Source organism: Calidris pugnax, unplaced genomic scaffold, assembly GCF_001431845.1.
Source record: "Calidris pugnax isolate Ruff unplaced genomic scaffold, ASM143184v1 scaffold32, whole genome shotgun sequence".
NCBI classification, from domain to species: Eukaryota; Metazoa; Chordata; class Aves; order Charadriiformes; family Scolopacidae; genus Calidris; species Calidris pugnax.
Genome location: NW_015090783.1, coordinates 619,583 through 634,215, shown reverse-complemented (window position 1 = coordinate 634,215; position 14,633 = coordinate 619,583). Strand labels below are relative to the sequence as shown.

At 53.2% G+C, this 14,633-nt stretch overlaps 1 protein-coding gene across 1 annotated transcript; it reads left to right on the top strand.

Moving 5' to 3' along the window:
- The first annotated feature begins 3,104 nt into the window (after window positions 1-3,104).
- On the top strand, window positions 3,105-12,222 carry ALDH2 (aldehyde dehydrogenase 2 family (mitochondrial)). Its single transcript, XM_014964723.1, has 13 exons — window positions 3,105-3,265; window positions 4,386-4,490; window positions 5,707-5,847; window positions 5,986-6,065; window positions 6,269-6,428; window positions 7,305-7,433; window positions 7,945-8,058; window positions 8,440-8,542; window positions 9,292-9,476; window positions 9,834-9,998; window positions 10,097-10,254; window positions 10,991-11,105; window positions 11,706-12,222. Exons 1-13 carry the CDS (start codon window positions 3,140-3,142, stop codon window positions 11,736-11,738), a joined length of 1,614 nt encoding a protein of 537 aa, XP_014820209.1. The 5' UTR covers window positions 3,105-3,139; the 3' UTR covers window positions 11,739-12,222.
- Window positions 12,223-14,633: the final 2,411 nt, after the last annotated feature.

Sequence of the window (14,633 nt, the reverse complement as noted above, 5' to 3'; positions counted from 1 at the left end):
TTAAAGCCATGGGCTTGCTGCTTCTAATTCTTCAGCTTCTCCAGCGCGGGTGCAGCCTCACAGCCCCCTTGCACAAGGCCACATCCATCTGTCCAGGGCCACCACCTCACCTCTGCTCTCAGGGACACAAGGGGTGCTGTGGAGGAGCCCTGGGGTGCTCAACACCCGGAACCCAGGGCTGTGGGGAAGCCTCGTAACCTCAGCTTTGATTTCTCACAAGCTCCAGGGTGAAATTCTACCTCAACCCCAGATGCTTGGCTCTGCTGTGGAAGAGGGAGGGAGCCTGAATCTGCCTGGCCCTGGCAGTTGGGGTGTTTTTGGAGCAGGCATCTGGCCTTCGTGCCTCCCACCATCTCGTCTTTCAGGCAGGCTCAGTCCTGGGTGGCTGTTGCGGGGTCCAGAGCTTGAGGCCAAGAGCTGGGGCTGCCATGAAGGTGTTCCCTCCATTGCACTTGGTTTTAGTGCTGCTGGTTTTGTCTGCTGAGCCCCAGGGAAGGGAAGGGTCCTGCTCGAGAGGAGCAAAAGCATGAACACAGGGCTAATTCTCAGAGTCATCAGTTGTCCATCCAGGTATCGGCAGAAGACACAGAGGACAGCGTCTGGGAGCTTAGCCCCGAGCAAGGCTTGGCTGGAGCTCAGCTCTGAGATGTGCCCTGTGGACACACAGCCTGACCTGGTCCCTCTGGGAGAGGCTCAGCGCCCACAGGCACGTCTCTACGGGTAAAACAGGTCTTTCTGGCATCTCCCAAAAGTGGTTTCACACATGCAGGTCCACAGTGGGAGGACGAACATGTTGGAACAAGAACTCCTTGAGTGCCACTTCCCATAGGGGGCTGCCCAGGACCCACAGGGGCATCGGTCACCCTTGAGGGGATATGGGCAGCCAAGGACGAGAGAGGCTGAGATCCAGCGCAAGAGGATTTCTTTCAGCTGATCTAGGAAGCCCTAATCTGAGTCCTGCTGGATAACCTTGGGCAGCCGTTCGGCCTCTCTGGCCTTCGAGGTTCCTCCCTCCAAAACAGGGCTGATAATCCCCTCCTGAGTGAAACGCCTAAAGACCTGCAGATACGGGAACTGCCACCAAGACTTTCAGTGACCTGGGTCTTCAAGGACAGTGGGTTAAACTATTTCTCAATTGACATATTCTACAATTTTTCTGTCCCCTTTAAGAAACTGGAGCCATCCACTCCCTGTCATCCTGCACAGACCCTTGATTTCTCACAAGCTCCAGGGTGAAATTCTACCTCAACCCCAGATGCTTGGCTCTGCTGTGGAAGAGGGAGGGAGCCTGAATCTGCCTGGCCCTGGCAGTTGGGGTGTTTTTGGAGCAGGCATCTGGCCTTCGTGCCTCCCACCATCTCGTCTTTCAGGCAGGCTCAGTCCTGGGTGGCTGTTGCGGGGTCCAGAGCTTGAGGCCAAGAGCTGGGGCTGCCATGAAGGTGTTCCCTCCATTGCACTTGGTTTTAGTGCTGCTGGTTTTGTCTGCTGAGCCCCAGGGAAGGGAAGGGTCCTGCTCGAGAGGAGCAAAAGCATGAACACAGGGCTAATTCTCAGAGTCATCAGTTGTCCATCCAGGTATCGGCAGAAGACACAGAGGACAGCGTCTGGGAGCTTAGCCCCGAGCAAGGCTTGGCTGGAGCTCAGCTCTGAGATGTGCCCTGTGGACACACAGCCTGACCTGGTCCCTCTGGGAGAGGCTCAGCGCCCACAGGCACGTCTCTACGGGTAAAACAGGTCTTTCTGGCATCTCCCAAAAGTGGTTTCACACATGCAGGTCCACAGTGGGAGGACGAACATGTTGGAACAAGAACTCCTTGAGTGCCACTTCCCATAGGGGGCTGCCCAGGACCCACAGGGGCATCGGTCACCCTTGAGGGGATATGGGCAGCCAAGGACGAGAGAGGCTGAGATCCAGCGCAAGAGGATTTCTTTCAGCTGATCTAGGAAGCCCTAATCTGAGTCCTGCTGGATAACCTTGGGCAGCCGTTCGGCCTCTCTGGCCTTCGAGGTTCCTCCCTCCAAAACAGGGCTGATAATCCCCTCCTGAGTGAAACGCCTAAAGACCTGCAGATACGGGAACTGCCACCAAGACTTTCAGTGACCTGGGTCTTCAAGGACAGTGGGTTAAACTATTTCTCAATTGACATATTCTACAATTTTTCTGTCCCCTTTAAGAAACTGGAGCCATCCACTCCCTGTCATCCTGCACAGACCCCTGAAGAAGGCAGAGAGGTGCTGTCAGACACAGGGGAATTACCACGGGTTTATTTTGGAGATTAAAAACTCCAGCCCTCTACTCTGCTCTGGTGAGACCCCACCTGGAGTACTGTGTCCAGCTTTGGAGGACAGGCTGAGAGAGTTGGGGGGGTTCAGCCTGGAGAAGCGAAGGCTCCAGGGAGACCTTATGGTGGCCTTCAGGCATCTGAAGGAGGCTCCAAGAAAGCTGGAGAGCGACTTTTTACAAGGGCATGTAGTGTCAGAACGAGGAGTAATGGCTTCAGACTGGAAGAAGGGAGATTAGCTTTCAAGAAGTTTTTCACTGTGAGGTTGGCGAAACTTCCAGCTTTGGAGGACAGGCTGAGAGAGTTGGGGGGGTTCAGCCTGGAGAAGCGAAGGCTCCAGGGAGACCTTATGGTGGCCTTCAGGCATCTGAAGGAGGCTCCAAGAAAGCTGGAGAGCGACTTTTTACAAGGGCATGTAGTGTCAGAACGAGGAGTAATGGCTTCAGACTGGAAGAAGGGAGATTAGCTTTCAAGAAGTTTTTCACTGTGAGGTTGGCGAAACTCTGGCAGAGGTTGCCCAGAGAAGCTGTGGCTGCCCCATCCCTGGAGGGGTTCAAGGCTAGGTTGAGATGGGGCTTGGAGCAACCTGGTCTGGTGGGAGGTGTCCCTGCCCAGGGCAGGGGGTGGCACTGGATGGGCTTTAAGGTCCCTTCCAACCCGAATTTATTCCATGAAAGGGGCCGCACTGAGCCGAGCAGGACCCAGCTGAGACAAGCTGAACCCACTCCATTCCATCCCAAGGGGACAGAGCCGAGCCCAGCCCGGGCGGGCGGAGCGGGGGCGGTGCGGGAGGCGGTGCGGGACCAGCCCCGGAGGAACGGGGGCCGCCCCCTCCGCTGGGCCCAGCGCAGCGCAGCATGTTGCGGGCGGCGGTGAGCGTTTCCCGGCTCTGCCGCGGCCCGGCCCGGCTCGGTGCGCCCTTCTCGGCCGCCGCTTCCCCCATCCCGGCGCCCAACCCGCGCCCCGACATCGCCTGCAACAAGGTAGGGCCGCGGCGGGGACCGGAGCCGGCCCGGGGGGTTGGGGGGGGCAGCGGTGGCTTCCCCCCGGGCGGGTTGGGCTGGGACGGGGAAGGGGGGGACGGGGCTCCCCGGCTTGGCCGCGCTGGGGTGCGAGCCCGGTGCGGCGCTGGGGACACCCCTGGTTTAACGCTGACGGGGGGCAAGCGCTGGAGCAGCCGGAGGTTTGGGCCCAAAGCTTTGCGTTTCAGGAAAATCTTGTTGGAAAAAAAAAAAAATAAGCAACTCCGGGCTGGTGCAGCGGGGGTGGGGCAGAAGCGGGGGGGGGGGCCCTGGGTTTTATCACTGTCCCCGCAGCCATCGGCACAGCCAGCCTAAGGAGAAGGGGAAGGGAAGGGGAGGGGAAGGTTCCTGGCTTGATGGTGGGTCTCTGCGTGGATGAGACCCCTGCTCCTTGCTCGCCACCCTGGGGGAAACCGGGGTGAGGTGCTGGTGGGGGGTGAGCCTTGGTTCCCCTCCCAGGGCGGTGACGAGGCCCTTGGCTGAGAGTTTGGCCAAGTCCTCAGCGAGCACTGTGATCTTTGCACTGAGGCTTTCTTGCCGTGGAGCTGGAAAAAAAAAACACTCCATGAATTCAGCCTTACTGAGAAAGAAAAGAGCTGGTGAAAAGCTGCTGTTTGTGCCTGGTTCGGTTTTGGAACGGGTCACGGGGATCCTAAAATCAGCAAATCGGGGAAGTTGCTGCCAAAAGCCCTAGTGCTGTTTACAAAACCAACTCTATCATCCCTGCCCCAAGCGTTTTCCCGGCGTTCAGCCTCCCGAGCCTCCCGGTGATCCCTGTGCAGCCCCAGCCAGGCTTCCAGGGCTTGCAGGGTCCTCCTGGGATGGGAACAGCTTCCAATTCACAGGCTGTTTGCTGACATGTGAATTCTTTTTTTTTTTAACTCGAGGCTGTGTCTGCTGCTGTCTACTTTTAGGCTAAAATACCTCCTTGGAAGTGGTGTGGTTTTGGAGCCCACACAAGTTGAGTCTCCTTTAATTAAACACCTTGCTAAGCTGCTGTCAGACAACTAAAGCTCTTACCAACTTCACGTAGGTCTGGCTCTAAGGCTTAAGGCTGCTTTGCTTTTCTTTTTCGTTGCAGATTTTCATAAATAATGAGTGGCATGATGCAGTCAGTAAGAAGACTTTCCCGACTATCAATCCAGCAACAGGAGAAGTCATCTGCCAGGTTGCTGAGGGTGATAAGGTGAGTGTTCCTGCGATGAGATGGGTTTGTTCTCCACACGAGCAGGTACACGGGGATCGCAGGGGAAGACACTGACTCATCTCTCACCGAGTGCTGTGTTTGTGGTAGGAAGTGTCTGACCTGTACAAATACCACGTTGAGTGCTGCTCGTGTCCTTCCTCCACTACTGCTTTCAACAAAACCCCTCTGGCTTTGCTTCTTACCAGTAGGAAGCTGGGACTGGCAAGGGTGGAGAGGAGGAGATGTGGGGAGGCTGGGGAGCAGCCGTGGGTGGAGGTTGCTGGGGCAGGTGGGGATGAAGGCAGACACCTTTGTGGTCGCCCGTGGGTGCTGTGCTGCTGGTGTGACCCAGAGTCAGGGTAGCAGAAGAGACAAAAGGTCAGGATTCACCTGGAGAGCCCCTGTCTGCTGTACATGTGGTGGGAGACTGTCCCCAGCTCTAGAAAATTGAAAAAGGGAAAAGAGAGAGCGATGGTGGGGAATAGAGTCACATAATCATCCCGTGCCTTATGCAAGGTCCTCCTAGGAGTCTGTGGCCGAGCTGAGGTGGTGTTTCCCAGCAATTTTGGGTTCTTCCTACAGTCTGGAAACTTGTCTGTATTCCCCAAGGGAGGGGTGAGTGAGGGAAACCCTTTGTTGTTTGCTTGTCCGTGGCAGACTGGCTTGTCCTGGCGAGACCATTACAGCAAGCCAGAACAGAGAACCAACTAGAAACAAGTTAATGCCCTGACAGGACAGGATGATGGATTAGAGATATTTGATCGTGGAAAAAAAAACCTCCTTTAGACTGTGGTGGTGAAACCAAATCCTGAAAGATTGTCAAAAGCACGTTTCTGGGAGCTTTTTCCATGCCTTGTTCGAGGATGCAAATATTAACCCAGCAGATGACATTGCAGAAATAACTAGACAATATTTGCACTCTGAGGAGCTGAAATAAGAGCGTAAGCACAGGCGGAGGTGGTGGCTGCCCGGCTGTTGCACCCATCTGTTTCACTGTCCCCTCTGTCCCCTCCTCCCCGTGGATGCAGATTGGGCGAGAAGCCTGCAGCAAGTCCAGCAAGTTCTTGTCCCCCCTCTCCAAAAAGCTGCACTTGTGCCATCTGGCTGGAGGCTGTTGTCTCTTGGGAGACCAGGGAGGGCTTCAGCTGAGTTTTGAGAGAGTTGAGGGGGGAACTGCTTACTCCTTTCTCATCCTCTTGCCTGGATCCCTCTGCAGGCAGATGTGGACAAGGCCGTTAAGGCAGCCAAGGCAGCTTTCCAGCTGGGCTCTCCTTGGAGGAGGATGGATGCTTCTCATCGGGGGAAGCTGCTGAATCGTCTCGCTGACCTGATCGAGAGGGACCGGGCTTACCTGGCGGTAAGGATGGGGGAGTAGTTTTGGGAAGCTGAAAGCAAAAAGGCCAACGTGCAGAACCAATTGCAAGCTGAATATCGAATCTAAATCTGCCTGGTTTTCCCCACCTCGCTCTTCAGGCAACCTCATTGTCTTTTGCAGGCTCTGGAGACTCTGGATAATGGGAAACCGTACTCCATCTCCTACCTGGTGGATCTGGACATGGTAGTCAAATGTCTCAGGTAGGTTTGGAGGCTACAGTGACAGCACAGGAGCTCTTTGCACTCCATGCTTGTGCTCAGCTGGTGGTGGTTGAACCTCTGCTCGTGCAGAGACCACATGCTTCTGAGGAGGAAAGCAAGTAGCTGGAGGAAGTCTCTCTTATTTCCTTCTGACGGGAGAGTTGTAATTTTCAGTTCAGTGACCGAAACTTTATTGTTGCTAGATACTTTGCAGGCTGGTCGGATAAATTCCATGGCAAAACCATCCCATTAGATGGAGACTTCTTCTGTTACACCAGACACGAGCCGACCATCCCGTTAGATGGAGACTTCTTCTGTTACACAAGACACGAGCCAGTGGGAGTTTGTGGACAGATAATCCCAGTAAGTAAATCCCAGTAAGTAAGTAGTTCCTGCAACATTGCAAGAAGTCAGTGTTACCATGGAGAGCTGTCTTAAAATGCAAGTTACTATCTGTTGCTAACTTCTGCTTCCTCCAGTGGTAGAGAATGTTATGCTTGCGCCAGTGGGGAGGGCTGTTACTTTGGCAGTAGAGAACTATCTGTTGATTTCATAAGCTCTGAGAAAGATCTACTTCCTATCTGCTAAAAAAAAAGTAATAAAAATTGAAACCCCTTTATAGGAGTTATCTGGCTCGGACCCACAATTAGGTTTAAATTACTAGCATCAAACTCAGAAATTCTGTTTGATAAGGAAATAGAGAACTAGTGTGCAAAATTCAGCTTTACATACCCGATCTTACTTCTGTAACTGGTAGCAAGCCTAGCAAGGTGGTTTGTCAACAGCAAAGCCAGATTTGCACAATGGTCCCTGGATAGTGTTACCCTTTGTAGGAGTAGGTGCATTCTGATTGCTGCAGGCTGTATTTGCATGGTTCTCGTATTTGCATTGAGCAAGAACTGAATGTAAATGCCTCACCAGCCTGCACTGCCCTGTCATCACAAACAGGCTTTCTTTCAAAATGCCTCAAAAGAGGGTTTAACAGTAAAGATTAATTAAAAAGCCCCAAAAGTTAGGGTTTTGCAGTGGTACTGAGAAACCTCACACTTCAGAGCACAGTTTTCCTGGACAAACAGAAGGCAGTGCTTGAAAAGGAGACAAATGTTGAAGAGCAGCGAGGGAAGGATCAAAGGTGGCTTCCATTGGTGCTGCAGCTGATCCCGATGAAGCTCACTGGTTACTTACTGATTAATTGGGAACTTTCAAGTTCAGACCAGCAAAAGCCTCCTTTTTTTTCAGTGGAACTTCCCTCTGTTGATGCAAGCCTGGAAACTTGGGCCTGCCCTGGCTACCGGGAACGTGGTTGTGATGAAGGTGGCGGAGCAAACTCCCCTGAGCGCTCTCTACGTGGCTAATCTGATCAAAGAGGTGAGGAGAAGGGCTGGGCTTCCTTCTGCTGCCCCACCATTGCTGCTGGAGCATGGTGTGATGCAGCCAAACTGGTGAGCTGCTGCAGAGGGCATGTGACAGGAACAGAGAAGGGCTGCCTCATCTGAAGAAAGGCTGGACTGTCTTGGGTATCTTAGCATTCCATTTAGCCAAAAAAAAACCAACCCACCCTTGTCCGTAAAAATTCATATGCAGAGGACATAAATCTTGATTGGGGGAGGGCTCTCTAAGATTCAGTTAAATAACAAACTTCATGGAGATTAGAAAGGTAATATATATAGCTCAAACTATGCTTAGGATGTGGGGCAGGGAGTTGTCCTGATTCTTGCAAACTGAACATTAAAACTAAAGGCCTAGGAAAGTAAAGTGAAGTAGAAAAGGTTCTGTTCTTCGTGGGAGGCCTCCTGAAGCATTACTAACAGATGAGGGTAGGTGAAATCCCTGATTTATAAAGGGAATAGCGTTGTTCTCTCCTGGTGTGAACGGGCAGGCTGGATTCCCACCAGGCGTGGTGAACATCATCCCTGGCTACGGGCCCACCGCAGGGGCTGCCATCTCTTCCCACATGGACGTAGATAAAGTGGCCTTCACCGGCTCCACGGAGGTAAGGCAGTACTTTAACTTTTAAGCCCTTAAGATATAGAGACTATCTCATTGCTCTTAATACCCTTTCAGTGTAACGTACTGGAGGTACCTTGCCTTCTACACTTCTTTTTTAAAAATACAGCTGACTTCAGGGCGTGATACTTATTTTTGCTTTACATAAGACTCTTCTCAGGTGCCTTCTTTAGAACACCTCCTGTTGTTTTCCTTGAGCTGCTTCTTACTAGAGGTGAAACTCTAGGCAGACTTCAGTTGTTCCCTTAAAACCCTACAATTAAGGGATTATTATTAAACTGCTGACTGAGACCTAAATGCAGCCGCCTTGCCAGGTGCTGCTGTTTGTAGGAGTTAACTCCTAATACCTGTGTTTCTCACCATCCAGGTTGGGCATCTGATCCAGAAGGCTGCAGCAGAGAGTAACCTAAAGAGGGTGACACTGGAGCTCGGAGGAAAGAGTCCCAATATAATCATGTCTGATGCAGACAGTAAGCACCCGCTACCGTAATATTTGATATTGATCTGTACCTGATCTGATATTACTATTGGTCTGTACCTTTTACGCTGGCTTCCTGCAAGCAGAGCTGGAGGGGAAAGGAAACCTCTCCTGTGTCCTGTGAGTCTCCAGCTCTGACACCAGCTGGCTGTTCTCACCCGGTGAAGTCTCTGTGCCTCCAGCTGTAGCTGCTGTATTTGTGTATCAGCACTTCTTCACTCCCACTTCTTTCTCAGGGCTGGGAAGTTCAGTTATCAACAAAGGAGAGTTGTTTCAGTATTTTTGCTCAGTCTTGGTCCCATTTTAGTTTTCATTTCTATCTCTTAGAGCGTACTGCCCTATTCTAGTCTTATGAAGTTCTGGTTCCCTCACCTCTTGTATATAGACTCATTTTTGGTCTTGTTGAGCCAACACACATGCTTTTACGTGGCAGTAACTAAGGAAATTCTTCTAGATCTAAAATAACTTGTCCTTAATACCTGGTAATTTTGAACTAGAACTCTGCCTCAGATTAGATTTTTTTTTTTGTCTCCAGTATGGGGTGCTTTAATAGACCCTCACACTAGTTAAATCTGGATGTAACTTCCACCCTCCCAAAGCATGGAAGATGCCACTCAACTGAAAGGGCTTTGTATCCCTGATACTCCAGCAGGCTGCTGGATACTTGTTCAAAAGAAGTCACTTACTGACTCTGGTTGGTTTCGTTTGCTTATGGGTTTTCTCTCCTCTCCTCAATCTTAGTGGACTGGGCTGTGGATCAGGCCCACTTTGCCCTCTTCTTCAACCAAGGGCAGTGCTGCTGTGCTGGATCCCGAACATATGTCCAGGAAGATGTATATCATGAGTTTGTGGAGAGGAGTGTTGAGAAGGCCAAGGCCAGGGTGGTTGGAAACCCATTTGACTTTAAAACAGAACAGGGGCCTCAGGTAAGAGCAGGAAATGTCCTTAACTTATCTTGTGAAATAGTCCCAATCTTCAGTCATTGTGCATCAGGAGATTAGAATGAAAGGTATCCTTTGGTCTCTTGATTAATCTCCTTTGAACTGTGCCAATTATCTCCTTGCTCGTGCAGGAGGGAGAAGTTAATTAACTGATCTGATTATTCCAAACCCTCCACTTGACACTGGCATTTAAAAGTTATCCTCTCCCTTTGAAGCCAGCTTGGCAGCCTGATGAAATGGGGAATTGCTGGAGCACAGTCACATGCACAGCAGGTTGTAGCCCAATCTTCTTTTTACCCCCAGTCAAGGTGAAACTGATCTCTCTGTCTTCATGGTTCTTAGGTTGATGAAGAGCAGTTTAAGAAGATCCTTGGTTATATTAGCACTGGGAAGCGTGAAGGAGCCAAACTGCTGTGTGGTGGCAACCCTGCTGCGGACAGAGGCTACTTCATCCAGCCAACTGTCTTTGGCGACGTGCAGGACAACATGACGATTGCCAGAGAGGAGGTAAGACCTGCAGCGCCTTTCTGGCTGCCAGCTTCTTGCTTCTTCACCCTTTTGCCCCTTCTACACAGATTCTCACCTGCTGTGTTTGGATTTTGCAGATATTTGGGCCGGTCATGCAGATTCTGAAATTCAAAACCATTGAGGAAGTCATTGAGAGAGCAAATGACTCCAAGTACGGCCTAGCAGCAGCAGTCTTTACAAAGGACCTTGACAAGGCAAACTATGTGTCACAGAGCCTGCGAGCCGGAACAGTCTGGTGAGCCTCGGCCCTTCCTTCTCCCTAAGTGGCTGGAAGCTTCCTTAAGGGCTGCCATTTCTCGTTAAGTTTGCTCTTTGCTAGCCTGTCTCTACTTTGGATCCAATTTTACTTGTACTTCCCTGCATGGAATGTCGGACCTCCAATTGTCACGCTGGTAAAATTTAGGTATATTAAGCTTCCTGTGCTCCCGCTGTGAATTAATGAATGGAATTGGGTGGGAGGGAAGAAATCCAGCCCTGCAGCTGACAGTGAGAGCAACTGCTGCTGCAGGGCTCTGGGTGCCAGCAGTGATTAGATCACCCAGCACGTCCCTGCGGTCTTGGCTGCTGCCGTGGATGTTCCTCTGCGTTCTGAGGCCGCGCTGAAGATGATGCCAAAGTCAGTACTTCAGCAGCAGTTTACTGTTCCAGCACAAGAGATTTTGGAGATCCAATATCTCACTCTCTTTAGTAGTACTAAGTGAACAAGTAGGTGTTTTTTGTCCTCTGAAGGAGGTGTGGGTGGCAGCCTGGAGGCTTGGTCCTGTGATAATGAGAGTCGTGAACCGATTTCACGATGTTCTGTTTCCTGGTTGATGAGGATAAGGTTTTGGTATTGATTAATTCTGTTGGCTGAGAGAACTGACAAATAGGGAAATGCTGCCTAGAAATTCACCCGTCCCTTTGCTGTGAAAGGGCTCTTCCATTAAGCAGTTCTGAAACTACAGGTGCTTAATTCTTTGTTTCCATTTCAGGGTAAACTGCTATGATGTGTTTGGTGCACAAGCCCCGTTTGGTGGCTACAAAGCCTCTGGGAATGGGCGAGAGCTGGGAGAGTATGGTCTGGAGGCATATGTGGAGGTGAAAAATGTGAGTATCCCTGTATCCAAGGTCTTCCAAACCCTCTGCCATAGCTCCAAACTGTATTTGTGCCTGTTGGTATAGGTTGGGCTGAGAGCTGTAATTCTTCTTTCTAATGCTTGAAACAAAGTTGGAGCTGCACTTCTGAAGTAACCGCAAACACAACTCCATGTAACTGTATTTAAAACAGAAAACTGTCCTTGCTTTATACTGCTGAGGAAAATGAGGATATGTGACCAAATAGATTAGCAGTTGCCTGCACGGCTTGGTGCTGTTCAGCTGTTCCTCACTGTAAAGAATCACAAAATCATAGAATGGTTTTGGGTTGGAAGGAACCTTAAAGACCATCCAGTGCCACCCCCTGCCCTGGGCAGGGACACTTCCCACCAGACCAGGTTGCTCCAAGCCCCCTCCAACCTGGCCTTGAACCCCTCCAGGGATGGGGCAGCCACAGCTTCTCTGGGCAGCCTGGGCCAGGCTCTCACCACCCTCCACAGCAAAGAATTTCTTTCTAGTTGTGTTGCCTCTTGGCCTTCAAGTGAATATAACTGAACACCGTCTTCAGGAAAATAACTTGTGATTTTTCTTTCTTTCTTTTTTCTTTTCTAGGTGACAATCAAAATTCCACAGAAAAACTCCTAAAGGGCAGCAGCCTCTCCGTGTGTTTGGAGACACCTATGCAGCTTCGTGAGATACAGAGCAAGGAAACCTCTTCTTAACACGCACAAACCTTAGGTGGAAAACACTTAACTCTGCGTTAAGAAATGTTTCTTTAGAAGGTTACCTGAAGGAGCTTTTGTTTAAAAACCATTACTTGGCTTTATCTTTCTAAAATACCAAATACAGTTGAGTACTAATGCGTTACACGGGTGTATTCCTGTTGCATCTCTTTTTTCCAAGAAATTGTTTAAATGCTTGTCTGGTCTGGAGGAGGTTTTATAATAACTTTTTGTTGGCTTACACAGCTAGTTCTATACTCCTTGCCCTATACACCTAACCCATACGTCCCTCTTCTGTAGGTAAATCAAGAGCAACCCTTCAGCGTGAATCTGTGAGGTACAAATTTGTTCTCTGCTCCTCCTGTTGTATCTATTCCCAATAAACATTCTTGTCTTAGTGAGGTTAACCCTGCCTTCGATGGAGCAGTTTGTGTCAGGGAGCTGAGCAGGACCTCAAGAGGAAAGGGCCTTGAGTTTCACTAGGAGAGGTTTAGGATGGATATTAGGAAAAATTTCTACACCAGAAGGGTCATCAAGCATTGAAAGAGGCTGCCCAGGGCGGTGGTGGAGCCACCATCCCTGGAGGGGTTTAACAGGCGGGCAGAGGTAGGGCTGAGGGACGTGGTTTGTCAGGGTTGGGCTTATGGTTGGACTCCATGATCTGAAAGGACAGTTCTCTCATTCTACATTGGTATTTTCTTCCATACATCAGTTACCCCCAGCCTCAAGCTATTTTTAAGGTTTTAGCAGACTTTTTGCGAAATGTTAATGGAAGGAGGCCTTAACGTTGAAGGCATCTGGTGCCTGTCCCCAGCACAGCACGCACAAGTGCCGACCTCACCAGGATGGATATTAGGAAAAATTTCTACACCAGAAGGGTCATCAAGCATTGAAAGAGGCTGCCCAGGGCGGTGGTGGAGCCACCATCCCTGGAGGGGTTTAACAGGCGGGCAGAGGTAGGGCTGAGGGACGTGGTTTGTCAGGGTTGGGCTTATGGTTGGACTCCATGATCTGAAAGGACAGTTCTCTCATTCTACATTGGTATTTTCTTCCATACATCAGTTACCCCCAGCCTCAAGCTATTTTTAAGGTTTTAGCAGACTTTTTGCGAAATGTTAATGGAAGGAGGCCTTAACGTTGAAGGCATCTGGTGCCTGTCCCCAGCACAGCACGCACAAGTGCCGACCTCACCAGAACAATAGAGGCGCTGGGCGGGGGGGGGATCGGTGCCTCGGTGAGGGTGTTGGGGCTGCGGCAGGAGACTATTCTATCCCGTAATCGTTAGAGCGAGCCCTACGCTGGAGGGCAGGCGCCCATGAGGAGGAGACAAGCTCGTGGAGGGCACAAAGCGAAGGAGGAGAGAGGTTTCTCCCTCAGCGGGCACCGGCGTCCACCTCCCTTCAGCGCGGCGCGCGACAGATCTCGCCCCGAAATCTCGCGATGTTTCGCCTTCCCTCCCCGCCCCCAGATCTCGCGATGCTTCGCTCGGCCCCGCCCCGTCTCGCCGCGCTCCCGGCAGGGGGCGGGGCCGGAACGCGCCCCTTCGCCCCGCCCCCTGAATGACGTTACGTCATCATAAGGTACCCGCCGGCTCAAAGGCCCCTTGGGGGCCTTGATGAAGGCGTCGCGTTTTTAGGGCTGTCGGCCGCCGCCTGTAAACCGCGCTCCTGCCGTGGCGGAGGCTCCTAAAATTCCCTGGTGCGCGCGGAGGGGAGGCGGAGGGTACGGGTCAGCCTTCCGTGTGGGTACACGGCAGGGGCGGTAGGGTCGTGGCGGGCCGCGCCGCCCGGCGGGTGTGCCCGGCTCAGGGTGCCGGCAATGCCTGGCTCCCGGGCGGCGGCGGCGCCTCGGCGGCGGCGTCTCCCGGGCTGAGCGGCGGCTCCCGGCCCGTCCGCTCCCTCCCCGCGGCGCTCCCCCGTCTCCCTGCGGGGTCCCGACCCTCCATCTCCCCCCCCGCGGCCCGGCCGGGCGGGGATGAGACGGTGCGGCGGTGGCACAAAGGCTCCTCCGGGGTTGCCCGTCGCCTAGCGCGGCCCAGCGCCCCCGGGCCGGCCCCGCCGCCGCCCCCGGCGCCTCCCTCCCTTCTGCCTCGCTGGCCCTCGGTCCCCGCTGCCCCTCGCTGGGGACGGGCCAGCGGCTCCTGCTCCCCCCTCAGCCGCCCGTAGCCCCGCGGGAGGATGTCGGAGGATCCCGAGACGGACAAGATGATCAAGGTAGGCAGGAGGCAGCGGGTCCCTTGCCCGGTGAGGGGAGGTGGGCAGTCCGGGCAGGGCGTCCCGGCTCGGCGGGGCCTGGTCCCCCCCTTCTCAGGCTCCACCTCCCTTCAGCGCGGCGCGCGACAGATCTCGCCCCGAAATCTCGCGATGTTTCGCCTTCCCTCCCCGCCCCCAGATCTCGCGATGCTTCGCTCGGCCCCGCCCCGTCTCGCCGCGCTCCCGGCAGGGGGCGGGGCCGGAACGCGCCCCTTCGCCCCGCCCCCTGAATGACGTTACGTCATCATAAGGTCCCCGCCGGCTCAAAGGCCCCTTGGGGGCCTTGATGAAGGCGTCGCGTTTTTAGGGCTGTCGGCCGCCGCCTGTAAACCGCGCTCCTGCCGTGGCGGAGGCTCCTAAAATTCCCTGGTGCGCGCGGAGGGGAGGCGGAGGGTACGGGTCAGCCTTCCGTGTGGGTACACGGCAGGGGCGGTAGGGTCGTGGCGGGCCGCGCCGCCCGGCGGGTGTGCCCGGCTCAGGGTGCCGGCAATGCCTGGCTCCCGGGCGGCGGCGGCGCCTCGGCGGCGGCGTCTCCCGGGCTGAGCGGCGGCTCCCGGCCCGCCCGC